The 27,076-nt window shown below is 46.8% G+C and overlaps 1 protein-coding gene across 1 annotated transcript in view; it reads left to right on the top strand.

Moving 5' to 3' along the window:
• The window catches only part of COL4A2 (collagen type IV alpha 2 chain), a 440,984-nt gene that overhangs the window by 411,234 nt on the left and 2,674 nt on the right, over positions 1-27,076 (top strand). The window contains exons 43-47 of the mRNA XM_030201563.1: positions 9,612-9,710; positions 15,918-16,064; positions 16,168-16,284; positions 23,385-23,576; positions 24,989-25,275. Coding sequence (XP_030057423.1) covers positions 9,612-9,710; positions 15,918-16,064; positions 16,168-16,284; positions 23,385-23,576; positions 24,989-25,275 — 842 coding nt within the window. The remainder of the gene's footprint in view (positions 1-9,611; positions 9,711-15,917; positions 16,065-16,167; positions 16,285-23,384; positions 23,577-24,988; positions 25,276-27,076) is intronic.

The raw sequence follows: 27,076 nt of genomic DNA, 5'->3' as shown, positions 1-27,076 counted from the left end.
CCCGTGCAGCGCCTTCACACACAGGTGAGAGGCGCTGCACCGGCCATTATAGCAGAGGGGGGGGTCCGGTGGAGGGGGGGAGTGGCGGCGATGAACTCGGGGGGCGGGGCACGGAGGTGGAGGATGGTGGGAGGCGGAGCATTGCCGACAGAAGAAGAGAGAGACGGGAAGGAGGGGGGGCCCAGCAACTGCAAAAGTTTGATTTTTAACAGCTTTTATTTCACAAACGGAGCAGCGGGGAGCAGCGGGTACCTTGGGGGGGGGGGGCAAGTCAAGGCCGTCCATACAGGACGCTGCTGATGAGTGCCTTTGCCCCCTCCCGATCCTTTTTTAATGTTTGTGGAGACATGCAGGGGAAAGCGGGGAGCCACGTGTTTGTGTTGTTTTTTTTTTTTTACATTTCTGGCATGCGCAGAGCAGCTAGCATAACGTTTGGCTGCTCTGCGCATGCTTTAGGAGCCGATTACTGACGGGGATTGATGCATGGTTCTTTACAATACCGCACCGAACTTGTGCGACTTGTTTTTTTGGAGCATTGTTCGTTTTTTTAAATTCGGTAATGGCTTTTACGATTTTGCTTTTTTTACGTTTGGTTGATGCATCTGGGCCTGAGTTCCAGGCTGCTTCTCCAGAAATTTAGACTGATAGAGTCTAGCTATCCATTGCTGTATGCTAGCTTGATAGAGGGAAAATGCATAGCAGCTTCTCTGGGCCTTGAGCCAAACAAATATTTTGGTTTTACTTATCTCCCTCTGGATCATTCAAGCAGAAAGATCCAAATCCACTTTATAGATATTGGCACCAAATCTAGATCAAGGGGAAATTTATAAGGCCAGTTTGACACCTTTCCACCATAGCGGATGTCATGGAATTTCAATTCTTCTTTGGTTTAACCAGTTACTAATTCCGTTTTAGTGCAAATGACAAATTCAGTTCAGCTTTAGAAACTGAATGTTTTTTTTTTAATCAGATTTGGATGCTTTATTAATCCTATACAAGTGACAGTGTCAAGAAAATTACTATGTACAGACAGTGGCGTTCCTAGCGTCGACGACACCCGGGGCGGATCGCCGATGCGCCCCCCCCAGGCGAAATGACACCCCCCCGGGTGCACGCCGCTAGGGGGGGAGGTGCTGCAGAGGGAGGGAGCTGCAGCGAACGAGAGAATTTAGCTTAGCGATTCGAAGTCGCAGCCGACAGGCGCGCGCCGCGGCACCCCCCAGCAGCGTGCACCTGTGGCGGACCGCTCCCACCTTGGTACGCCACTGTGTACAGAAAATATTTGTAGTGATTACTTGGTATGTGTACAGCTTATGAGGACATAAAAACAAGGATGACCTGAGAATGGAGGTAGGTGTTTTGAATTTGGAAATATGATCACCAGGTCTGTCAGATTTTTTCCATGAATTCCAGTCTGCACAGAGTTTGAAAAATCCAGATAGACCTCAATTGTCTATGAAACTATCATAAACCTTGATATTGTCTGTAGTCCAAAAATCCACCATTTTGATCATTGATTTCTTACACAGAGAAGAGCAATAATCCAAACCTACAAGGAACTTGGAGGCCACACATATACTTTGTATTCACAGGCTTGTAAGCTAATTTGTAAAGGGAGATTCCCTGCAGGTTTTCCATATGAAAATTTGGGCCAGCACTTTGAAGAACATATAAAAATTTCAAAATGATATTAATTCACTGCATGCCCTAACCTTGCCTCACTGCTGCCAACTTTTAGCTGTATTGACAGGAAGTGGGGGAGAGCAATTTCCCAAGCTCATTATGCAGGCAAACACTCATTTCCCCTTATCAGAACTTTTCATTATTGCCACAGTGTTTTCTCAGAAGCAAACTATCCCGTACAGACTAACAAGGTGTAATGTAGCCATGTGCTAACTGGAAGCTCAAGTTTCCAAACAGTCCCCAGAATGTAAATCCTCTCAAGCATCACACACTCCTCACTGTGCCAATCCAGCCTCCCCTCTGTGCTCCCCCATACAGAGGAGGTGATCATAAGCCTAGCACTCTGCTCTTCCTTTCACACCTATGTAGTAGAAAGCAATTCTCAAAAGGGATGAATCACCTCTGCAAATTACAACCTGAGATAAATGCAAATTAAAGAAATACAGGGACCGATATGATATTGAGACCACGGTAGGGAGGTGGGCTAAAGAGGGAGGCCGGCTAACTCCTGCCATCGATGGCAAACCTAGAAATTTAATGCTGGGCCGTATCCAGTGGCCAGCATTGAATTTCCAGGGGGTTTTGGGCCACTACAAACATAGCTGTCTCCGTCTTAAATCTGCCTCTGTTGCCAACCCACTTTTTATGCTCCTAAATTTAGTGATATTTCAGTATAAATTTAGGTGCTCCCCCCTAGCAAATTTTCAAAGAGGCCAATTTAGGAACCTGATCCTCAAAGGTAGGGAGCAGAAACCCTTTGAATACCATCCTCCTATTGCTTTAAAAATATTCCCTAGTCTAAAGTTTTATTCCATACTAGTAAAAAAGGCCCGTTTCTAACACAAATGAAACGGGCGCTAGCAAGGTTTTCTTCGGAGTGTGTATGTTTGAGAGAGTGTGTGTGAGAGTGACTGTGTGTGTGAGAGAGAGAGAGAGAGAGAGAGACTGGGTGCGAGTGTGTGTGTGTGACAGAGAGAGTGAGACTGGGTGCGAGTGTGTGTGAGAGAGAGTGTGTGTGTGAGCATGAAAGTGTGTGCCAGGGTCTCCCCTCCCTCCCGCCCTCTGAGTTCCAGGGTTGTCCCCTCCTCCCTCCCTCCGAGTTCCAGGGTTGTTGTCCCCCTCCCTCCCTCCGAGTTCCAGGGTCGTCCCCTCCCTGCCTCCGAGTTCCAGGGTCGTCCCCTCCCTGCCTCCGAGTTCCAGGGTCGTCCCCTCCCTGCCTCCCTCCAAGTTTCAGGGTCCCCTCCCTCCCCTGCATTATGCTCTCTCCCCTGCATTCATCCATATGCAGGCAACGTCCTCTGTGCCCTGCCCCCTCCATCCATCCATGTGCAGCATCTCTCCCCTGCCCCCTCCACCTCCCTCCGAGTTCCAGGCCCCCCTCCCTCACCTCTCCGAATACCAGTGTCCCCCTCCCTCCCTCCCATTTCCAGGGTCCCCCCTCCCTCTGTCCCTCCGTCCCTCCCTCCCAGTTCAAGGGTCCCATGGAAATGGGAGGGAGGGGGGATGGAGAACGTTGGAGGAGTGACGTCAGCAGGTGGTTACGATCCCAGTGAGACACATTGGAATGTTGGAAGAGCAAATTATTATATTAGATACCCATGTACAGCCCCAAGTCCAACTTTCAATACCTTCTCCCTGTTCTAATCCAAAACCAAACTGTGCATTTTTGAAATGTGAAAGCAATCTTCTTTTTTCAGCAGGATAAGACATAGTGTTACCCAGGGATAGGACAGTCAAAGAACATCTCTTTTTTATCTTATCACCAACACCTCTTAGGACTGAAAGGGATTTCACAGTATGCACTCTCAAAAGACAAAAATAGACATGAGCAAGATAATGAAGTTTTTCAGGGGCCGCAGGGCATTCATCCTAAATGCAGTCGATGTGACAGTAATCATAAGAATGCAAGAAATATCTGACACCTTCACATCAAACCACTTTTATCATCTGCAGCAGCTCAAAGAGCACCCGTCTTGCAATCCAGAGGTGGCCGGTTCAAATCCCACTGCTGCTCCTTGTGATCTTGGGCAAGTCACTTAACCCTCCATTGCCTGGGGTGCAAACTTAGATTCCTCCACGACCCTCCAGACCGGTCAAGACGCGTGGGTTATGTCCTCCTACCAGCAGAGGGAGACTGAGAAACACTGAGCTTTTGAATACTGTATATATAACCTGGGCAGTACATCCATTAGCCAGTATTTTCTCAGTCTCAGCAGAGATAGATGGACAGCCTGTGCAGTCTTCAATAGTCTGGTGAGGTAGTTTGATTATACGGTTAAGGGGTTTCTTCTCTTATTGCCAAATTTATTAGTTTTGACTATTCCCGGTACATGGTAAAAAAAAAGAAATAAGTGCTTCGGGGCCCTGGGTCCGGTGGGGCCCAGTTTTCCCCCCTGGGGTGTTACACCTGTGTTCAGGTCCCTCCCCCTGTGCTGCTCTCTTTGGAGACTCTGGCAGCTTTGTGCCTTGGCTGCTTTTCTAATATTGTAGCCTTGAGAGCCCCCCACTTCTCAGCTGCAAAAATTTGGGTGATGTCTCTTTAAGAGCTATCTGAGGCTATATTTAGATAGGAACGGACGGCAGGTTCGTTTCCTGTTGCTAGCGAGAGAGAGCAGTGCGAGTACTTGTTGTGGTAAAGCGGTGAGTGAGAGTTTTTGCGCCGATCAGCACAGCGTGTGGTGTGCTTCGGGGTCATGGCAGGCAAACTTCTCCGCTGTTGCGCGTGCTCGCGCCGAGGAGTAGAAGCGCCGGGAGGTCAGTGCCGGTTGTGCGGTGAACCTAAGCAGGCCGCGCCGATGGCGGCACCCCCGGTGTTGATTGCGGAGGTTCCAGCTAGTTTGGGGGTGTCGGGGGCGGCAGGAGCGCTGGCAGGGACGGCTTCAGCGAATTTAGTTTTGGCGGGGACGTCCGCCATTTTGGATTCCGCGCGTCCCGCAGAATCAGCTGTTTTTGGCCCTGCTGCTCCCGGATCGGCTTCGAAGGTAGCGCCTGAGGGTACAGGAGGCGTTGGGTTTCCTCTGGATTTTGTGTGGACCCTTTTTCAAGCCTGGAAGGCGGGACCCCCACCTTTAGGGGAGGGGTCTAGTTCGGCTCTGGCTGAGGCCTCGGTTTGAGTGGGACGACGAGGAGGGATTCTCCCCGGTAGGATCCGAAGGTGCTTTGAGTGATATCGGGGACCCTGAGGGATTTGAGGGTCCTCAGGATCCAGAGTTGGTGGTTCCTGGGGAGGATCCCTCTGTAGTGAGGATTTTTCACAGGGAGGAGCTTGCGGAGCTCATTGAGCAGGTTTCTTCCACCCTTAAGTTCGAACAGCCAGAGGCGGCTTTGGGGGAGGCTAGACAGGTGGACCCCTTGGTTAAGGGGATTCAGCGGCAGGCTAGGTCCTTTCCCGTGGATAAGGACCTCCGGGATATGGTGTTTCAAGAGTGGCATTCGCCGGATTCTCCCTGTAAAGTGTCTAAAGCAATGTCTAGACTGTACCCGCTCCCACAGGAAGATAGAGAGTCCTTTAAGGCTCCCACAGTGGATGCGGTGGTGACAGCAGTTACAAAAGCCACGGCTATACCGGTGGACGGGTATCCCGGGATCCCGGGATCCCAGGATAGGAGGCTTGAGTCCTTCCTCAAGCGGAGTTTTGATTTGTCGGCCCTGGCCCTGCAGGCCTCGGTTTGTGGGGGGCTGGTTGCGCGGGCGTGTTTCCGATGGGCCGAGAAGCTGCTTGATGATTCGGTGGAGGTTGGGACCTCCGGGGTGCAGGAATTAGCCAAATTGGAAATGGGATCGTCTTTTTTGTCTGATGCGCTTTATGATTTGCTCCGTGCCTCGGCCAAGAATATGGCTATGCTGGTGGGGGCACGTAGGGCTCTGTGGTTGCGAGGTTGGGTCGCAGACACGGCTTCCAAAGCCAAGCTTTGTTCGCTTCCGTTTAAGGGGTCCATGCTTTTTGGTGAGGATTTGGATAAGTTGGTGCGCGGGCTCAGCGATGCCAAGGCCCCTCGTCTTCCAGATTTTCATCCTAAGGCGGCTTCCAGGGGTACGTCCTCCCGAGGTCGGTTTAAGGAGGCTCGCCGGTATAGGCCCGGGAGGGCTAGTGGGGCCTTTAGAGGTCGGTTCTTCCAGCGCACCCAGTCCTTTCGTGGGAATCGGCGCGGAGGGCGTGATTTTTCCGCGGGAGGACAGGTTTCGGGGAGTACTTCACAATGAAGGTGTGCGGGTCCAGCCTCTGGTTCGGGTAGGGGCTCGGCTGAGTCTGTTTTACCAGGACTGGGCCCAAATCACATCGGATCAGTGGGTTCTCGAGGTGGTGCGAGACAGATACGCTCTGGAGTTCGACGGCTCGCCTCCCAAAAGGTTGCTGGAGTCTCCTTGTCATTCAAGGCTCAAGCGGACAGTAGTGCGGGACACTCTGGCTCGCCTGGTCAGTCTGGGGGCGGTGGTTCCTGTTCCCGCCGCTCAGCGCCGATCGGGCTGCTATTCAATCTATTTTGTGGTCCCAAAAAAGGAGGATGCCTTTCGGCCTATCTTAGATCTGAAGACAGTCAATGCAGCTCTCAGAGTCCCCTCTTTTCGCATGGAGACATTGAGGTCGGTCATTGTCGCGGTGCAGGAAGGGGAGTTTCTCAGGTCTTTGGATCTGACGGAGGCTTATCTGCACATCCCCATTCGGGCCGCTCATCAGCGATTTCTGCGCTTTGCGGTTTTAGGGAAGCATTTTCAGTTTTGTGCTCTGCCTTTCGGATTAGCAACGGCTCCTCGAACATTTTCCAAGATCATGATTGTGGTGGCGGCAGCCTTGCGGAAGCAGGGTATTCTAGTGCACCCGTACCTGGACGATTGGTTGATTCGGGCCAAGTCCCAGTCGGAGAGCGAGGTGTCTACTGCTCGAGTGGTGCAGTTTCTTCAGTCTCTGGGCTGGGTAGTGAACTTCGGCAAGAGTCACCTGGTGCCGTCGCAGTCGCTGGAGTACCTGGGGGTTCTTTTCGATACCAGGAACGGTTGAGTCTTCCTGCCGGGCCCCCAGATTCGCAAGTTGCAGGGTCAGATTCGTCTATTTCTGTCGGAGGCGGCTCCGACGGCCCGGGAGTATCTGCAAGTCCTGGGGTTAATGGCGGCCACCATAGAGGTAGTTCCGTGGGCCCGGGCGCACATGCGGCAGTTGCAGTCAGCTCTTCTCAGTCGGTGGTCACCGCTGTCGCAGGAGTTGGACGTGCGCCTTCAGCTGCCGGTAACCCCACGCCTCAGTCTCCGGTGGTGGCTAGACCCAAGCAATCTGGAAAAGGGAATGCCGTTGGAGGCTCCGCAGTGGGTGGTCCTCGTCACAGACGCCAGTCTTCAGGGCTGGGGAGCTCATTGTCTCGGTCAGGTGGCTCAAGGGCGTTGGTCTCAGGTAGAAGCTCAGTGGTCCATCAATCGTTTGGAAACTCGGGCCATTCGGCTAGCGCTTCAGGCGTTTCAGAGTGTGCTGTTGCGGAAAGCAGTCCGGGTGTTCTGCGACAACGCCACCGCCGTGGCTTATGTCAACCGTCAGGGGGGCACAAAGAGTCAGGCGGTCGCGGAGGAGGCGGCGCTGTTGTGTCAATGGGCGGAGGTTCATCTTCTAGCGCTCTCCGCGGCACATGTGGCTGGAGTAGACAACGTGGAGGCAGATTACCTAAGCAGGCATGCTCTAGACCCCGGAGAGTGGTCGCTTCATCGGTCGGTGTTCAATCGCATTGTGTCGGTATGGGGACTTCCCGTGATGGATCTCATGGCAACGGCCCGCAATACTCAGGTTCAGAGGTTTTCAGTCGACGGAGGGATCCTCGAGTGGAAGGCATAGATGCGTTTCTAATGCCGTGGCCGCAGGAGTTGCTGTATGTGTTTCCTCCATGGCAGTTGGTCGGTCGAGTGATTCAGCGCATCACTCGGCACCCCAGACAAGTGATCTTGTTAGCCCCGAATTGGCCGCGTCGGCCGTGGTACGGAGATCTGGTGCGGTTGGCAGTAGCGTATCCTCTGCCGTTGTCAGATTCAGTGGTGTTGTGTCAGGGACTGATAGTTATGCCAGATCAGGATCGGTTCTCGCTTACGGCCTGGCTCTTGAGAGGCACAGGTTAAGGAAGAAAGGTTTTTCGTCCAGAGTTATCGATACGATGTTGAGTTCGCGTAGGCAGTCCACTTCGTTGGCGTATGTCCGGGTCTGGAGAGTTTTTGAGCATTGGTGTGCAGGTAGGCAGGTTCTTCCCATTCGGGCGTCGGTGACAGATGTCTTAGAGTTTTTGCAGGATGGTATGGACAGGGGTTTGGCCTTTTCTTCTTTGAAGGTGCAGGTGGCGGCTTTGTCGTGTTTTCGTGGGAAGCTCCAGGGGAAGTCGTTAGCTTCTAGTCCTGATGTTGTTCGATTTTTGAAGGGTGTTAAGTTACTGCGCCAGCCCTGGCGGCGGATGGTGCCTCCGTGGGATTTGAATCTCGTTCTGGATGCTTTGGTGAGGCCGCCGTTTGAGCCCTTGGTTTCTGTTTCAGATAAGGATCTGTCCCTAAAGACGGTGTTCCTGGTGGCTATTACGTCAGCTCAGCGGGTGTCGGAACTTCAGGCTTTGTCTTGTGGAGAACCCTTTTTGTCTTTTTCCAAGGAGAAGGTGTCGTTGCGCCCGGTGCCGTCCTTTGTGCCCAAGGTGGTTTCAGAGTTCCATGTGAATCAAGTTATTTCCTTGCCAGTTTTGGGTGACTTGGCGGGGGATGCAGAGCAGCGTCGACTGGCCAAGTTAGATGTGCGAAGAGTCTTGCGCTGTTACGTTTCCAGAACTCGGCACTATAGACTTTCTGATCGTTTGTTCGTTCTCCATGGTGGTGGAAGAAAGGGCGCGGCAGCTTCCAAAGCTACGATAGCTAGATGGTTGAAGGAGTCAATTGCTTCGGCTTATTTGCTGAAGGGCCGCGTGGTCCTTAAGGAATTTTCGGCTCATTCTACCAGGGGAATGGCGACCTCCTGGGCGGAGAGTAGTCTGATTCCTCCGTTAGATATTTGTCGAGCGGCGGTTTGGTCGTCATTGCATTCCTTTGTTAAACATTACAGGATTGATGTGCATGCCAAGGACGAGGCAGGTTTTGGGGCTGGAGTGTTGACCTCTGGCCTTCGTGGATCCCGCCCTTAGGTTCTTTACTGCTTTGGTACGTCCCACGCATCTTGACCGGTCTGGAGGGTCGTGGAGGAAGGTGAAATTAGATCTTACCTGCTAATTTTCTTTCCTCTAGACCCTCCAGACCGGTCAAGGCCCGCCCTGTCTGTACTTTAGGCCAGGAGGTCTGTTTGGTCTGGTTTGTCTGTTGTTCTATCTTGGCAGCTGTTGAGTGTGGTTTCTATGGTTTCAGACTTTTGTTCGTATGAGTCTGGTCAGGTGTGACCGTGTTTGATAGTCCACCTGTGGAAGCACACACAATAAAAAGGGCACAATGAAAGATATGAAGAAAGTGTCCAGTTGGCAGTGACCACGTACGGGGTTGTTAGTTCTGGTTGGTGTTTTTGTTTTCTCTGCTTTGTCAGGGTTATACTGGCTAGTGGATGTACTGCACAGGTTATATATACAGTATTCAAAAGCTCAGTGTTTCTCAGTCTCCCTCTGCTGGTAGGAGGACATAACCCACGCGTCTTGACCGGTCTGGAGGGTCTAGAGGAAAGAAAATTAGCAGGTAAGATCTAATTTCACCTTGTGAGCCCTCCTGAATGTAACTCATTTTGAGCTACTATTGAAAAAGGTGTGAGCAAAATCTAAATAAATAAAGAACAAGGAAACAAGTAACGAAAGAGTTACCTGCCGAAAGAGAAAATTAGAAAAGAATGTTTGCTTTCTTTCTGTATGACATTCTCTGGAGGGGCTTGAAAAGAGGTGCTAGATTCATGCTTATTTGAAAGCGTGAAGTAACAGAGAAATTCTTGGTTGTAATTGTAGGTACAAAAGGTGAACAAGGACAGATGGGCTTCACTGGCAGAGCAGGGATTCATGGTGACAGAGGACCTATAGGCCCCAAGGGTGACAGAGGATCTTCTGGTGAGTAGCAAAAGCTGAAAGACCATCAACATTTCACAGACCATAATGTTTCATTTTCTTTTGATATGGACAGAAGTACTATAACCTGGCATTTCAGCAGCTCACAGATACTGTACTTGCGTTCAGAGGCTGCAGATTTGCTCAACTCAAATGCTGCCAAACACCACCTATTGCAGCTGGTCTCATGGGATTGTGGAAAACCACAGTAGATATTCCAAAGTCTACCTTAGGTTTTCAGTGAGGCCCTGGTTTTCTCGTAGCGGCTTAAAAGTAGATGATGCAGTTCTGCACCTAAGTTTTTGAAATTCACTAGTACTTCTGTGATAGTTTAATTTTCAAACCTTTCTTGTGTCTCTGAATAATTTTGGTTAATTTAGTTTAATTCTTTCTTTCCTTTCTCCATTTCATTATTTTTTCTTTTCTCCATTTCATTATTTTCCCATCACTTTTTCTTTTTTAATCTCTTCTCTTGTTTTAATTTCATTTAATCTGGGCACTTATATTCCACTTTTCCTTTCAGTTCAAAGTGGACCACAAAATGAATATTTTACAATCATCTCCACGAATACAAAATTCTCCAGGAATGCAAAAATACAAAATCATAATGTTCTCCCCATCAATCACATTTCCGTCAACGCTTGTTTTGATGCACGCTGAGGCCCCCTTTTGCCGCAGCAATTAAGAGGGCCCCTTAGTGCTCATCATCCCAGCATCTAACTTTGGGCAACCTTTGTAGATTTACCCCCCTCCCCTTTGAATCTTACACACTTACCGTGTGGCCATTTCAGAGGGAGCACTTACCGCCACACATTGAGGTGGCGATAAGGGTGCCTGCGATAACCTGGCAGTAACTGGGCAGCACGTAGCACTGCCCAATTACCGTCGGGTAAACGCTGGCGCTACATAAATATTAAATTTTGTTTTGTAGCACCGGAAATGGCGCACACTGGAGGTGGGAACTACCACCGGGCTGCTGCGGTAACCCGGCGGTAGTTCCAGAATAGCAAGCGGTAAGCCCGCATTGAGATTACTGTCACTTAGTAAAAGGGCGCCTAAGCGTGGATTTTATAACAGCAATTGCGCACATTTACCATTTTAGAATAGAGCGTAAATCCACATTTACATGCCTAACTTTAAGCATGCACAGTCAAAGAGGCTCAAAAATAATCAAGTAGTAGAAGTAGAGCATATAATTTATTTTTTTATTTGTTACATTTGTATACCACATTTTCCACCTATTTGTAGGCTCAATGTGGCTTACATAGTACCGGAGAGGCGTTTGCAGACTCCGGTGAGAACAAATACAAAGTGATGTTGTGGTAAGATAAAGTTCATGTGGCACAGCCACATTAGAGAATCAGAAAGAGTTGTGTTATGTCCATTACGTGCTTTAGTTTGGTTGTGTTGCAGAGATTAGGCACTTAAGTTGGATCGGTAGGGTATGCCTTTTTAAACAGGTTGGTTTTTAATGATTTCCAGAATTTTAGGTGGTCGTACGTCGTTTTCAAGGCTTATGGTATTGCATTCCACAGTTGTGTGCTTATGTAGGAAAAACTAGATGCATAAGTTGTTTTGTATTTAAGTCCTTTGCAGCTTGGGCAGTGCAGATTTAGATAAGATCGTGTTGATTCGGATGTATTTCTAATTGGTAAGTCGATCAAGTCTGTCATCCAATAGAACTCTACTATAATAATTAATAAAACACCTTAGAAAACAATTTCAAGATCCCCAGCTGGTACCATTCTGGGGCTCATAAAGTCACTGCTACCTAAGGGGTCCTTTTACCAAGCGGCAGTAACAGGACCTCTGCAGTGGCATCGACACACGGAGGCCCCCTTTTACCGCCACTGGTAAAAGTCTGTTTTTGTTTTAAAGAATGAAATGGCCACGTGTTACGTACCCGCGCGCCAGAAGCTGGAACTGGGCGAGCCAGGCCCATTTTGGCATGTGGCAACGCGGTAGTACAGGTGCTGCCACTTTGTAAAAGGGGCCCTAAGCTGCCTTGTATCAAATCGTCATTGGTTCTTAATTTTCAAGGAATTTTTCTAAACATTATTTTTCTTGAAGCTGAAGTCCCTACTGTTTAGGAAATTTCTTGATTATAATGGAGATTAAGGTTTTAAACTGGCATTTTTACTCTGTCTGACTGTCTTGGTATTTCTTATCGTAAACCACTTTGAAACGTTGGTACTAGTGGTATATAAAGTATAAGTAAATGTAAACGAAAATGACTTGTCACTCATGTGAGTGCGCTTGTGAGTCATTAATACAGCACAGCTAAATAGGAGTTCAACAACTGAACTAGCAGGAAGGGGATTGTTGAGTCTGATAAAAAATTTCCTTCAAATCAGGCCAGGCTGCAGTATTACTGATGTCTTCTGATTGGTTCTGCAGATATTGATCAAGGAAATCTCTGTCTGAAATACTTCACTTCTGTATACAAACAATACTTTATCATTAATATCTGTATTAGAAGTAGCGGTGTCTAATTCATCACTTCCATACTCATCTTTGTTATCATTGTGGAGTGAAGGAGTGGCCTAGTGGTTAGGGTGGTGGACTTTGGTCCTGAGGAACTGAGTTCAATTCCCACTTCAAGCACAGGCAGCTCCTTGTGACTCTGGGCAAGTCACTTAACCCTCCATTGCCCCATGTAAGCCGCATTGAGCCTGCCATGAGTGGGAAAGCACGGGGTACAAATGTAACAAAAAAAATTTGTCATGTTGTCCAATTACAGAGAAGGCATTCATAAAGTTTGAGTAATTGTCTGTTGTTATTCTAACAATTTTTCATCTGATGGCAAATTGTTTGAATATCTTCAAGAACTGATGAAAGAATGTCAAATGTGTGGGAACTCTTCAGTCTTAAGGCCGGACGAACAGACTCCCTCTCTAAAGACTCTATCGATCCAGTGGACAGTCATCCCAATGTAAAATTTTCCATGGGATGACCAGCTGTCTGTTGCGGTGGAGACATATTTGTTTATTTTTATATCCCATATGTTTGTTCACCCAAAATTGCAACCAGCTTCAACTTCATCTCCGTTTCAAAAGTGATGCAACTCATCACTGTTCTGTTTGGCTGGAGACCAGTAACCAATTCAGCAAACACAGGGAACTCCACTGTTCTCATAGGCTGTATTTCCTAAACAGCAAAATTTGATGAGATAATCCATTGTTTGCATGATGAGGTTTGCAGTAGCAAAATCCTTTTCCAGGTATTGCTGTTTCATTGTGGTAAAGGCAGTTAGCTTAGCGGGGTTTAAAAAAGGTTTGGACGTCTTCCTAAAAGACCCCCCACCAGCAAAACCAGGGGCCCACAGGAAATTTGGTGGGCCTAGGCCCCCGTGGCCCCACGTAGCTACGCCACTACTGTATAACACTGGCAGCCTGAAATTGTTTTCTGTCTAGTGTCGCATACTGTGTAGTCCTTTAGTGCAGTTAGTTCAAGCTGGATTTCATGTGAGGAGTGCAACTGTCTTCTGGAAACAGAGAGAATTACAAATTGACTTGCATAAGCAGGAACCATTCAGTGTAAAATTTCAAAAACAGAAGATTGAACAAAACTTGTGGCTTAATAGGATAGATAACGCATAGCCTGCTCAGCCTTTGCTCCTCCTATAATCATTTTTGCTGCTAAGTTCTGCAGAACCTGCAACCTGTGAAGTTGTCTATCTGGTAAGCCCAGCGATACAAGTCCGAGTGCGAAAGAACAGTGAATTGGACTATTAGCTGTACCTGTTCTACTTCAAAATAAGATTTTATCTGACAAAGCACCCTTAGAACAGGAAAGATTTTGTTTATCATCATTCTCACTTGAGCTTCCATTCCAAGATATTAATCTAGGATGGCACCAAGAAATTTTACCTTCCCTACACAAAGGGATAGCCTTCACTAACGTTGGATAAACTGAAGGGAAAATGATTTGTTTTTTTACTAACAGAGGGGCCCTTTTATTAAACCAAGTTGGAGTTATCGCCCAGTTACCATGTGGCTCGTGGCAATTTCAATTTTGGCGCGCGTCCACTACGCGCGTCTGAAAAATGTTTTTATTTTCAGATTCACTTAGGTCATTACCACCCGGATTCTTTACTTTTAGGTCAGTGGCAGGTGATAAGGTCTCAGACCCAAAATGGATCCGCGAGAATTTTGATTTTGCCATATGTCCATTTTCATCCCCCCAAAAAAGGCCTTTTTCACAGGCACGCTGAAAAATGGATTGGCGCATGCCCAAAAGCCGTGCCTACACTACTGCAAGCCATTTTCAGCGCACCTTTGTAAAAGGATCCTAGAGCTTATGGCCTTAGCCTCGCCCACATTGAGACTCAGAGGTGATGTCAGACGCGGTTTCTTTTAAATTCTGTTCTGTTTCCCTACGGTGCATGCTGAAGGAACACATTAAAGGAGCATCCTTTGTGCGCTCCTGAGGGTGCCTCCTTTTTTTTTTATAAAACTTTTTATTATAGAAATAAAGTTACAAAAATAACAATCTACATGTCTACAATGTTACAACAGAATCCACATTTAACAAAATATCCCCTCCTCCCCAACTCCTACCTTCTTCCCGCCTTCAAATAGTCCAGGCTCCCCCTTTGTAATTGAGGGAAGGGAGCAAAACTGTAAGATGCATAAAGAATCCATAACAGGCACCACAAAGGGATCCCCAGCCAATTGTACCAGTTCTCCTGGTTTGATAATAGTCCCAAACACGACAAAACTTAGCAAGATGACCAGTCTTTAGGGCTGTCAATTCCAACATTAAGATGAAGTAATCCCAACTTGCACCTGAACATATGCAAGGTTGGGGTCACTGGTTTCTTCCAGGCTTCCGCCAATACCAAGGGGGCAGCAGTAAACAGGTGCGTGGCAAATCTATGTTGATGAGGTTAATTCCCATGGGTTTATGATATAGGAGACAATAGTCCATCTTCTTAGAGTATTGCAGTTTCAGAATTTGTTGCACCAAGTATAAATAGCCAATCAGTAAGCTTGAGTAACAGGACAAGTCCGCCAAACATGAAACATGTCCCCAATATAAATACGGTTCCTCCAACAAAGGCCATTGCCATGCTTAAATATCTTCAGGAGGCATCGCTCACTGAGATAGTGAGCAAAAAATTACTGAAAAAAAGATTGCTCCAAATACAGTGATGAAATGGAAACACTAGCGCCACAAACCACTACCAAAAAATACAAAAAAATCATGGAGAAAAAACACAGTGAAAAAAAACCATCACTAGTAGAGCACAAAATTGATTGCCTCATTGACTAATGGAAAATGATGAAACATCATTTGGAATCCAAAAATAAACCCGATGGTCGATCTGAAAGTGAAGTGGAAAGTTTTCTTATGCACATCCTTATAGATAACTTATCGGTATTAAATTCTAAAGCCAAATTTTCAAAGATAAGTTATTGGTACTAGTTTTTTAAATTTTATAAAACTATTTGTATAAAGCTCTATAACAGTATGGATCCTGTTTACTAAGCCACGCTGTAGGCAAGCAAACCTTTTAGCGTGTACTAACGATAGAAACACCCATAGGAATATAATGGGTGTCTCTATCGTTAGCGCACACTAATTTTTAGCGCACACTAAAAAGTTAGCATGACTACAGTGGGGCTTAGTAAACAGGACCCGTAATAAAAAGATTGTTATAACTTATCTGTATAAAGTAATCTATCTGTATGAAACAAACATAAGTGTATATGGTATAGTAAGCACCAGTAAATAAATATATAAATAAGTCATGTATATCATATTAGCTGTATAATTTTATACACATCACTTATCTCTATAAAACTATATAAAGTTTTACAGTTAATTTATTTATTTATTACATTTGTACCCCGCGCTTTCCCACACATAGCAGGCTCAATGCGGCTTACATAGTAACAATAAAAATTACAAGTCATCTGAAGAATATACATTAGTAGTAAACGTAATATACAATTTGTAGTAAACGTAATAATAATGAGGTTAGAAAATAAATAAATTGAACAAAGGAGGAATTGGGTGTTATATCTTATCTGTAAAAAGTTGTAACACCTGTATAAATTTAGCTGCCTCACTTGTTACAGATTATTTTCATAAAATTATATAGTTGGAAAGCTTAGCGATGTGTTTAACATTTTATATGATATTATACTATGTATATTATTGATACTGGACAGCAAAGCATATCTGTAAATTATTTCATTTTCATAGGTTTTCAAGGCCCACCTGGCTCTCCTGGCCTTCCTCCAGAACCCCAGGCTGTACAGATTGAGCGAGGTCCTCAAGGCCCTCGTGGAATTGTCGGGCCTAGAGGAAGTCAGGGTAAAATGGGGCCACAGGGACTTTCAGGTGATCCAGGTATGATGTGTATCTTTACAGCATTTTATTCTGTCATAAGAGAAATTATTATTGTCTATTGAAACGTGAATAACTTTTGATTTTTAAAATTGTTTATTGTAAGGCCTGAGAGGAGCACCAGGTAGAGAAGGATTACAAGGTGTCGGAGGCAAAGCTGGAACTTCTGGAGGAAGAGGTGGTCAAGGAACTGTGGGCTTCAGGGGTCCAGTAGGTGATGAGGGTAAGTAATACTGCAATAACAAAAATGTAAATCTGGTTTCTCTTCCAACCTATTTTGGTATTTAACTAGGAGGTGTATTTTCAAAGCACTTTGTGCCAAATAGCCACTGAAAATAAAAAATATTTTTCAGATGTGTATCAGACTTGCGCCAAAAATGAAATTACCGCAAGAGCCACGCTGTAGTCGGGCAGTAACTCCATTTTTGCGTACGTTCGGTGCACATAGACACGCGGCTTAGTAAAAGGGCCCCTAAAGTAAATGCGCTAACTGATTAACACAGACACTCACCCCCTCAACCAAAAATATATATATATATATTTTCTAGTGTATGGGTAGTGTGCACCAATTTGAAACTTAACGCAGAACACCCGAGCACATCCCACAGTAAGTCCTTTTAAGTTGTGATAAGTGTTTGCAAGCACTTACTGCAGCTTAGTAAAAGGACCCCTAAATTCTTATTTTTAAAAACAGCAGCTATTTCAAGGACAGCATTGACAGCAAACCTCTGAAAAGAATGAGGAGGATTAGCAAACTTGAGAGAGAACCTACTTGGAGGGAATGGACGAGGAAGAGGACGGTGCGAGTGCTGACTGGTGGGATGCAGTTGGAGGAGAACAGCTGTGGGGAGGGGGGAGATGGCATGGGTTAAAAGTGTGTTGGGGCGATAAAATACACGGGGGAGAAAAGAAAATGGAAGATGGGTTCAGAGAGATGTGGATGGTGGAGATAGGATAGGGGGACTGTGCCTGAACAGCTGGATCGACAGCTTCACTGAAGCCCCTCTGCCCTGTGATGACCACATCTTTAGAGGGAGATCCCACACACACACTCACACACTCCTTGCTCAGGACACCTGCTGCTTTGTCCAGCTATGGGTTTTTTTTACAACATGCTCCCCAGTCCCTATCTTAAAAAATAGTGAAGCTCACTGCTATATGTTGCAATCATACAGTTAGCTGCTTTCCAATTGTATCAACTGTTTTGTGGGTCAGTGACATCAGCTGCAGGAAGTACTCAATCTGACCTTTATATTCCATTCACTCTGTCTCATTACTAATCATGTGCTTGTGAGCAGATGTTACAGAGCCACCACACACATGTAATGCAATGGGCTCCTTTTAACAGGCGTTTTTTCACAAGCTGAGGGGTACTTTTGACATAATGTAAAATTGAAATATTTTTGCATTGAAAAAATATAGCACCGTAGTAGATGATGGCAGACAAAGAACACTTTCCCCATCCAGTCTGCCCAGTCATCCGTGACCACACTGCTAAAAATATATCCCAATTGCCAGCCATAGAGCATAACTGCTTGTGAGGCAGAGCTTCCCAAATTGTGGGCTCAGGACCCAAAATATTTATTTTATAATTCACTCTATCATTCAGGAACTTCAATGCAATACCACTTTGTACACTACTTTACCATTTATGCGCCTCAATGCAATACAACTTGTAATTCTCTATCCAGAAATGGCGATCGCCATTACGGCATAATGTAAGCCACATTGAGCCTGCAAATTGGTGGGAAAATGTGGGATACAAATGCAACAAATAAATAAATAAAAATAGGGTTACAAAACCTGTATTTGGGGTTACAACCTGGGTGGGTTCTCCATAGGTGCGTCATTATTCTGCACCGCTGAGGGGGGTCACACAATTTTATTTCATTATAATCATGGGGTCACGGCCACAAAAAGATTAGTAGGCACTATTGTAAGGTATCATTCAGGACAGTTTTGTCATCTTCCTTCAATCAGTGGAGGAGAGGCCTAGTGGTGAGGGTGGTGGACTTTGGTCCTGGGGAACTGAGAACCTGAGTTCAATTCCCACTTCAGGCACAGGCAGCTCCTTGTGACTCTGGGCAAGCCACCTAACCCTCCATTGCCTCATGTAAGCTGCATTGAGCCTGCCATGAGTGGGAAAGCGTGGGGTACAAATGTAACAAAAAAAAAATCCTCCATCTTGGGTGGATTTGCATACAAGCAGGAGCGTAGCCAGACCTGTTATTTTGGATGGGCCCACAGTTAGGCTGAGTGGGCCTTCCCAAACTGCCTCCCTCCCTTTATCCTGTACCTTGCACCTTCTCCTCCGCCCCTAGATCTGGCATTTGCTGCCTCCGCTGCCACAACCACCCGCCCTGTGTACCTCAGCTCCTTCACGGGCAGCAGGAGCAACTCAAATCCACTACTGGTGCCAGCTCCACATACTTCCCTCTTGTCACATTCCGCCCTCACGTTGCTTCCTGTTTGTCTCTGGCGGGATACAGCAGAGGGAAACCTGCCCGTGCCTGCAAAGTTGAAGAGATATACCACGAAGGGGGAGGTCTGGGGGGGGGGGGATTTGCCGGGCTGTGGGTGGGTGAGTGGGGGCAAACGCCAGATCCAGATAAGGGAGAGAGGGGAGCAAGGTGGCCATTGTTACATTGTTTTGGGTGGGCCTGTGCCCACCCAGGCCCAGCTGTAGCTATGCCACTGCATACAAAATCCTCTAGTTCAGCCATCCCCAACCCAGTCCTCGGTGTACACCTATTCCCTCCGAGTTTTCAGGATATCCACAATGAATATGCATGAGATAGATTTGCATACAGCATTGCCTCAATTGCATGCAAATCAAACTCATGAATATTCATTGTGGATATCCTGAAAACCCGTCACGACTAGGTGTGCCCCAAGCCTGTGCTGGGAATGGCTGCCCTAGTTAGCAGTTCACACCCACTTTTCCTCCCTTCCCACATCAGACCACAAAGCTGTTGCCCAAGCATTTGGCCTCCGAGATCCACTACATTGCCTGCCAGACAGACCTAGCTATATAAGTATTTCCATTTCGGCTCCTAGTTATTACTGTAGTTGCTCCTTTAATTCTATCATTGCTATCTGCATCCACATCCCAGGCTCATCCTCTAAACAAGTTTAGATATCTTCCGTTTACTTTTTTCTTCTTGACTCCATATCTTCTGAGCCCATTTTGTTTCTTCAGATGTTCCACAGGATGATATTCAATCAGACAGTTCTAGCTCAGAGAGGGGAATGGGCAGAGAGTATAAAGCTGCTATCATTGTCTTTTCTAATTCTTATCATAAGCTGATTCCCTTCCAAGCCACAAGATTTTTGCCTTGCAGGTGTTTCAGAATTAGATATGACGGGGCTTCAGTTTCCCTCTCCAGTTTGAAGCTGATCTGAATTAATCCCATCTCATTCTGCCTCTTCCCATGTACTGCATCTGAACCCTATTTGGTGCTAATTCTAAATGCTCTTATAGCTTCTGGACCCAAAACATGGGAATTGTTGTGAATCCAAACCAACTGCCAGGGCCGCCGAGAGGGGTGGGCAAGGGGGAGATTCCCCTGGGCCCAGTCTCCAATGGGGGCCCGACCGTAAGCGTTGCTATAGGGTGGCACAAATGGCTTTGACCCCCTCCCGGTTCAGTATCTCTCTCACCTTTCCCTCCTCCCCTTGACAGTCCCTGCTCAAAGAGCTTACAATCTAATAGACAAAAAATAAAGTAATCAAAGCAATTAATGTGTACAGGAAAGAGGAGAGGAGGGTAGGTGGAGGCGAGTGGTTACGAGTCAAAAGCAATGTTAAAGAGGTGGGCTTTCAGTCTAGATTTAAAGGTGGCCAAAGATGGGGCAAGACGTAGGGGCTCAGGAAGTTTATTCCAGGCGTAGGGTGCAGCGAGACAGAAGGCACGAAGTGTTCCTGAAGGCTACTGGCAGCATCTAAAACGAAAACAGCCTGCCTCCTCAGAAGTGTAGTATTCCCTCTGCTTTGTCCCATTTCCTCAGACATAACTTCCTGTGTCCACGCAGGCAGAACACAGCAGAGAAAACACTTTGGAGGCCAGCCAGAGACAAGTTGCTTCTTTATTTATGCTGCCAGCAGCACGCAGAAACACTGTTGAGGGCTGGGATGAGGGAAAGATGAGAGAGATATTGAACTGGGTGAGGGGGCAGCAGCAGTGGGGCAGTGGGAGTGCATTGTTTGCCCCTTGCCTGACTTTGTCTCCTGGTGGCCCTGCCAACTGCCACTGCTCAACCTTAGCCTTCTGCTCTCAGACTATACATATATATATATATATGTAACCTGGTCTGGCATTGCCATAACAGGTCTCTGTAAGCCACATTGAGCCTGCAAATAGGTGGAAAAATGTGGGATACAAATGCGATAAATAATAATAATAATACACCTACACTACCAGCCAGGCCAGTCTCTGTGCAGTAATAATTTGCTCTACCAGCTTAGCTAACCCCACGACCTGCAGTGTCACTAGGTTATACTTCAGCTATTTCTTGAAGAGAGAATATTTACCATATATTCTTGAATATAAACCAATCCAGTGGTGTGCTGGTAAATTTTTAACAGGCTCTCTTCCCGCCCTGCAATTTAGGGGAGGGGCTTGCAGGGGAGGGCGCAGAGGTGGACTGCGGGGGGGGGGGGGGGGGGTAATGCATTACTCTCTCTCTCCTTCCCCCCTCATCTCAGAGCTCCCATTAAACAACAATAATCTAGTCTAGCTGCTATGTAAAAATAAACAGAAGTGAAAGGTGGATTCTGGAAATTTGTGGTTGCACCAATAAATGATCATTTCAGTTGACCTACTAATTTCCCTGGCTCACCCAGGCTGTATAATTACTGCCCTCCCTGCAAGCTGCTCCTTCTCTGGTGCTGGCCTTCACCAATTTTCTTGACTGTATCCTTTTAAATATTCAGGTTAAAGCACCAGATAAGCTCTACGTTTCCTGCTCGACTTTACTAAGTACTAGGTAAAGATGCAGCCTTTTTAATTGGACTCACTACATAAAAACCAAAACAAAATACAAAAATAAAGGTTAAAAGATAGCACCTTATATGTACTTTCGACTCGTTTCAAGAGAATTAACACCGTAACCAAGCAACTTTATCTCCCCGTCTGGCCCTGCAGTCCAGAATTTGTTTCTTACTTTTTGTTTGTTTTAGTCTATCCCTATGGTCTGCAAGCTGGAAAAAGTGCTTGGTGCCGGAGTTTGTTCCCCTCCCCTAGTTTCCCTGCCTCTGTAGCTCCAGGGCGTGGGGTGAAAGATTTGCAAGTGGGACATGCTGTTCTCACTGCAGCAGCGGCAGAGGTCAGCTGTGTTGCTCCTGCTTGCTGAGTTCAGTTTCCTTCCCCCCCCCCCCCCCCCCCCCCCGGAAAGAAGAGGCTGATAGGACTTTCTTTCCCGGGGTTCGCCGCTTTGCCTCTGCTGCTGGAGCTCTTTGGCTGTGCTGCAGTGCGACTACTGAGCTGTCGCCTGCGGGGTTGGGTTGTGGGCATGTCCTGGAGTACCGGGAAGCAGCGGCCCACCCGTCCTGCTCCAACCAGGGGCGTATCTGCGTGGGGCCTCAGGGGCCTGGGCCCCCGCAGATTTCGCCCTGGCCCCCCCTACCGCTGCCAACCCTCCCCCTCCGTTGCTCGCCTACCTTCGCTGGCGGGGGACCCCAACCCCCGCCAGCCGAGGTCCGCATCCTCCTGCCGCTGCCGGCTGCCTTTGGTCCTTTCATTTTTCCATTGAAGCTGGCGCCGACGAAAGTTTCTTTTGAATCTGACGTCGCTGCACGTTGTACGTGCAGGACGTCAGACTCAGAAATTGTTTCTGAGTCTGACGTCCTGCACGTACAACGTGCAACGTGCAGCGACGTCAGATTCAAAAGAAACTTTTTCGTCGGCGGCGGCGCCAGCTTCAATGGAAAAATGAAAGGACCAAAGGCAGCCGGCAGCGGCAGGAGGACGCGGACCTCGGCTGGCGGGGGTTGGGGTCCCCCGCCAGCGAAGGTAGGCGAGCAACGGAGGGGGAGGGTTGGCAATGGCAGCGGCTGGGGGGAGGGGGATCGGCAATGGCGGCGGCGGCGGCGGCGGCGGCGGGGGGGGGGGCTATAATGTGCCCCCTCACTCTGGCCCTGGCCCCCCCTACCGCCGCAGGTCAGATACGCCCCTGGCTCCAACTGCAGCTTGATGCGAACATTTGCTGACGTAAACCAGTGCCAGCCGGCCAGAAAAAGCAGGCTCCTTCAGCCAATCCTGGGGCTTTTCTTCAGCCTGTCCCGGGGGCGGGACAGGCTGAAGAAAAGTCCCCAGGATTGGCTGAAGCAACCTGCTTTTTCTGACTGTGCCTGCCGGCCAGCACCACTGAAAAAAAAAATCGCTGCAAGAAGAGGAGCTGCATCGGGTAGGGGGGAAGTGGTGAGACATGCTGAGCGAGCCACAGGGAAGGAGGACATCAAGAAGAGGCACGACAAGCCTAAATTTTGGGAGCCGGTTGTTAAAGTAGCTGCTTTAACAACCAGCTCTCAAAATTCTTAAAAAACTAACAAACGGCCCTTGCGAGCCGGCGCGAGCTGGCTCCAGCACACCACTGAACCAATCCCAAAATGGCTGCCATAGCCTCCAGCAGCAATCTCGTAAGACTGCCACTGAAAGATGTGATAGCCATTTTCACTACAGAGACAGCATGGGAAGGAGCTCGCCACAGCTCCAGGACTGTACAGTAGGCCTAAGGGGGGCTTTGGGTGGGTCAGGGAGGGGGGCTTTTATCTGCTGAGCAGGAGGGTGAAGGGAGAGAGGAAGGAAGGAAGTGGGTATTTTTCTGGTTCATGGGGGGTTAGCAGGTGGTAGCAGCGACAGTGGCAGAGGAGGGGCACCTCAGGGGAAGGAGGGAACGGGAGAAGTACCAGACATCGGGGTGAGGGGGGAGAGGGACAGTAGGCCCAAATACAAACCAAGATGCAATTTTTTATGCCTTTGGGGGGGGGGGGGGGGCAAAAAAACTTTGTTTACTTTCAAGTATTATTTAAAAGAGGGATTCCTTGGCTTTACCACAGATGGCAGGTATTAAGAAAAATCCTTAAATTATTTCTAAGGGCCTGAAGTATTCTCTGGGCACAAAATGATAGAGAACCTATAAACAACAAGACCCATAACATTTTTTTCTTCTACAAAGCCTCCTAAAGTCATAAGGAAAAAGTCAACATTTTTGGACCATTATGAATTTCAGTGCTTATTCCTCCCTTTTGTGTGTAGAGTTTTAAACTATGTAAAATGTATTGTGGTATTTTAAATTGCTGAAATGTTCTTTTCTTTCACTGAAGGGGCCGCTGGCCGTCCAGGTCGTGCTGGATCACCAGGCATGCCTGGCCGCAGTGTTAACATAGGCTATCTTTTGGTGAAGCACAGTCAGTCTGACCAAGAGCCAATGTGCCCAATTGGTATGGCCAAACTATGGAGTGGTTACAGCTTGCTGTACTTTGAAGGACAAGAAAAAGCGCATAACCAAGACCTCGGTATGTATTGTTTCTATTGTCACAAGATATGAAAATACTGCAGCGCTTATTAGTTACCACTATAGACAGTGCTGGACTTCTGCTACCTTACATAAAATTTTTTAAAGTGTTTGTAATTTTTTCAGTAAAGCTTGGATAAATTTCAGATTTATAGGAAGATGTTACTTAATGATCTTTATTTACCACATTTTTTTCCTAGAAATATAGAATGGGGGGGGGGGGGGGGGGGGGGAGACATAGAGAATCAGGCCTTGAGGCTACATCAGTCTTGGATTTATGTTTTCTTCCTTGAGTAGTAAACTAATGCTAAGTTCATATATAATAAGTAGGACACAACATACGCTCACTACTACATAATATTTTCCAGTTTCTTGATCAAGAAGTGCACATGAAACAGATTTTCGAGAAAGACAAACCAATCAGCTGGAACACAGTCATTTTTACTATGTTCTGTGTTACCTTGAGGTTGTACATCAGAATAATGTGGGCATTGAAGTCGCTGTTGGCAGGGGCGTAGCCAGACTTCGGCGGGAGGGGGGTCCAGAGCCCGAGGTGAGGGGGCACATTTTACCCCCCCCCCCGGCGCCACCCACCCCACCCACCTGCCAGCCATCGTCGACTCCCACCGCCAACCCGCCTACCTTTGCTGACGGGGGACGCCAGCCGAGGTCCTCCTTGCAAAAGGCTTCCTCTTCCTTCTGTTTTTTTTTTTTTCAAATCCCCTTGCGTTCCCGCAGTTTGTTGTTTCGGTTATCCATTTTGGTTACCCAGCTTTGACAGGGAAGGTTGTGCAGCAGCACCCTGTATGTGATTATTTCAGTTAGCAGGAAGTTAACTGTTTGTCAATTTGATCTACACGATCATTTTCTGTATTGAAATCAATAGACCCCTGACGCAGGCCTTTACAGCCGAAACACAATTCGTGTCGGGTTGTTGTTTTTATTGATTTGAAATAAACACCACTTGTGAGAGGACTGTTTTGGATCTACTGTTTGTTTCGGCGTTAATTTCTCCTGTGGAGAGATCACCTTCTGTGGGTGTTGGCATGGTGTGTAACTCAAAAGGGGGTGTGGCCATGGGTGTTCCATAGGTATAGAATACAGCCTTCGTGCACTTAACTTGGGCACCATAATTTACACCAGGTTTCAGCGCACAAATCTGCTTCCCTGCACACAAGTACATTGTGCCAGCCGAAGGGAGTCCTCTTAGCCAGATTTCTTTGAAAACTAATCAAGAAATGTATTATGTCCAATATAAAAGGTATCATCTTATTTTCTTTTCCATGTTTTATTTTGTTTGATTTCTATTGATAACCTTAAGAGCGGACTAACAAGGCTACCACACCTCTCTACTTTGAAATTCTATACACCATCCACATTGTATTTTAAATGTATGATGTTTTATTGTTACAGGACTTGCTGGATCCTGCTTGCCACGTTTCAGCACAATGCCTTTCCTCTATTGCAATCCTGGCGACGTTTGTTACTATGCCAGCAGAAACGATAAGTCCTACTGGCTGTCAACTACAGCTCCACTTCCAATGATGCCCGTAGTGGAAGAAGAAATTAAACCCTACATTAGTCGCTGCTCGGTCTGCGAAGCCCCAACAGTGGCCATTGCTGTCCATAGCCAAGATGTTTCAATTCCTCACTGTCCCGAAGGCTGGCGAAGCTTATGGATTGGCTATTCCTTCCTTATGGTATGCGTGCTCTTCAGCTTTGCAAGTAGCAAAACACTGAAAAAGGACGTCTGTTTTTAAATTAATGCTTCAGCTGTTCAAAAAATGGCTATTTTGAATTTCTCACTACTTGAGTCTTGCTTCTTTTCCTACTATGGTATCTGTTCTCTGTTCTCGGGCAGCAAATGGGTTATTATAGCATACCTTTCCCCAAACTGTACCCTGCAACAATGCAGTGGCATTACTACAAGACCTGGGAGGAGAAAGGAGCTGGTAATAGGCAGCTGTCGAACCGGCCTCCATCATTGACTACCAGGTCTTCTGGATCTGGAGCAACCTAAACAGCATAGGGGCAAGAGGAGAGCAACCAGCAGCACAGGCCTGGAATTAGATGAAAAAGCTGCCATACCTTTCCCCACTGCAGGTAGTTCTGCTCTAAAACAAGAAAATGTACAGAAGACTGCTGCCAGGAGAGGGGTAATGAAAGGGACCGATGAAAAGGACATGGGAGAGGAGACCAAGGAATAGAGAGATGGAACAAAAATGAGGGACAAGAAATGGGGTTAAAACACTGCGTTAGTATCGGAGCCAGCTTCCATACAGAAGCAGCACAGCCCACGTCACCATTAAAAATAAGATTAGTAAATTTAGTGCTGGATAAGTGGCTTTTTTTTGCATGCTGCTCCTACAACTGACTCATGCAGCTAGATTGAAAATTGCTCCTTGGAATGTTTTGCTAAACAGCACTTTTAATGCAGACTTTCTGCTAATTTTCAAACAGAAGCTAGTCAGAAGCTTGGAAAATTAGCAAGTTCAAAGCATGCATGTTATTAAAAAAAAATCTATATGCTTTCTCCCTGCTGTTTGGGCTGGTAGCCAAAGGATGGCAAAATCTCACATATGTTTGAAATCAAATGCATCTATGGTATTTTCCTCCCCCTGACAAAACACACCAGCAGGAATGCTATTTTTAAATGTGACAAACTACATACTTTGAACATTTTTCTATTCAGGGTTTTTATATCCCGCTAAAATCAATAAAGAGCAGATTACATAAATATAAAACAAACTGGAAAGTTAGGAAAGCTTACAAAAATTAGTCATTCGAATATTTATCAAAGAGAAGTTTTCAATCCCTTGCCGAACTGTAAATAACTTGAGATCATGCAAACTTGTACAGGTATAGAATTCCACAACTTACTAGCCTTAAAAGAAAAAGAATTGGTATAGATTCTTTTATAACAAATCTTTTACAACAAATTTTCCTAACAGATGGAAATCCCAACAATAAAGTAGAATACAAACGAGAGCTCCTTTGCAATACTGGATAAGCTATCAACTGTGGAAGCAAAGAGGAACAGTTTCCCTGCAATATGTTAAACATAATACAGGCAACCTTAAAAGCAGAAAGTGGTAACCAATGCAATCATCTAAGCAGCGAGAGGACATGAAATGAGATTGAAGGGGGGCAGACTCAAGAAAAATGTCAGGAAGTATTTTTTCACGGAGAGAGTAGTGGATGCTTGGAATGCCCTCCTGCGGGAGATGGTGGAAACTAAAACAGTAACGGAATTCAAACATGCGTGGGATAAACATAAAGGAATCCTGTTCAGAAGGAATGGATCCTAAGGAGCTTAGCCAAGATTGGGTGGCAGAGCCGTTGGCGGGAGGCGGGGATGGTGCTGGGCTGACTTATACGGTCTGTGCCAGAACCAGTGGTGGGAGGCAGGGCTGGTGGTTGGGAGGCAGAGATGGTGCTGGGCAGACTTATACGGTCTGTGCCCTGAAAAGGACAGGTACAAATCAAGGTAAGGTATACACA

This window comes from Microcaecilia unicolor, chromosome 4 (genome assembly GCF_901765095.1).
Source record: "Microcaecilia unicolor chromosome 4, aMicUni1.1, whole genome shotgun sequence".
Classification (NCBI taxonomy): domain Eukaryota; kingdom Metazoa; phylum Chordata; class Amphibia; order Gymnophiona; family Siphonopidae; genus Microcaecilia; species Microcaecilia unicolor.
This window is presented reverse-complemented; position numbering and strand designations above follow the sequence as displayed.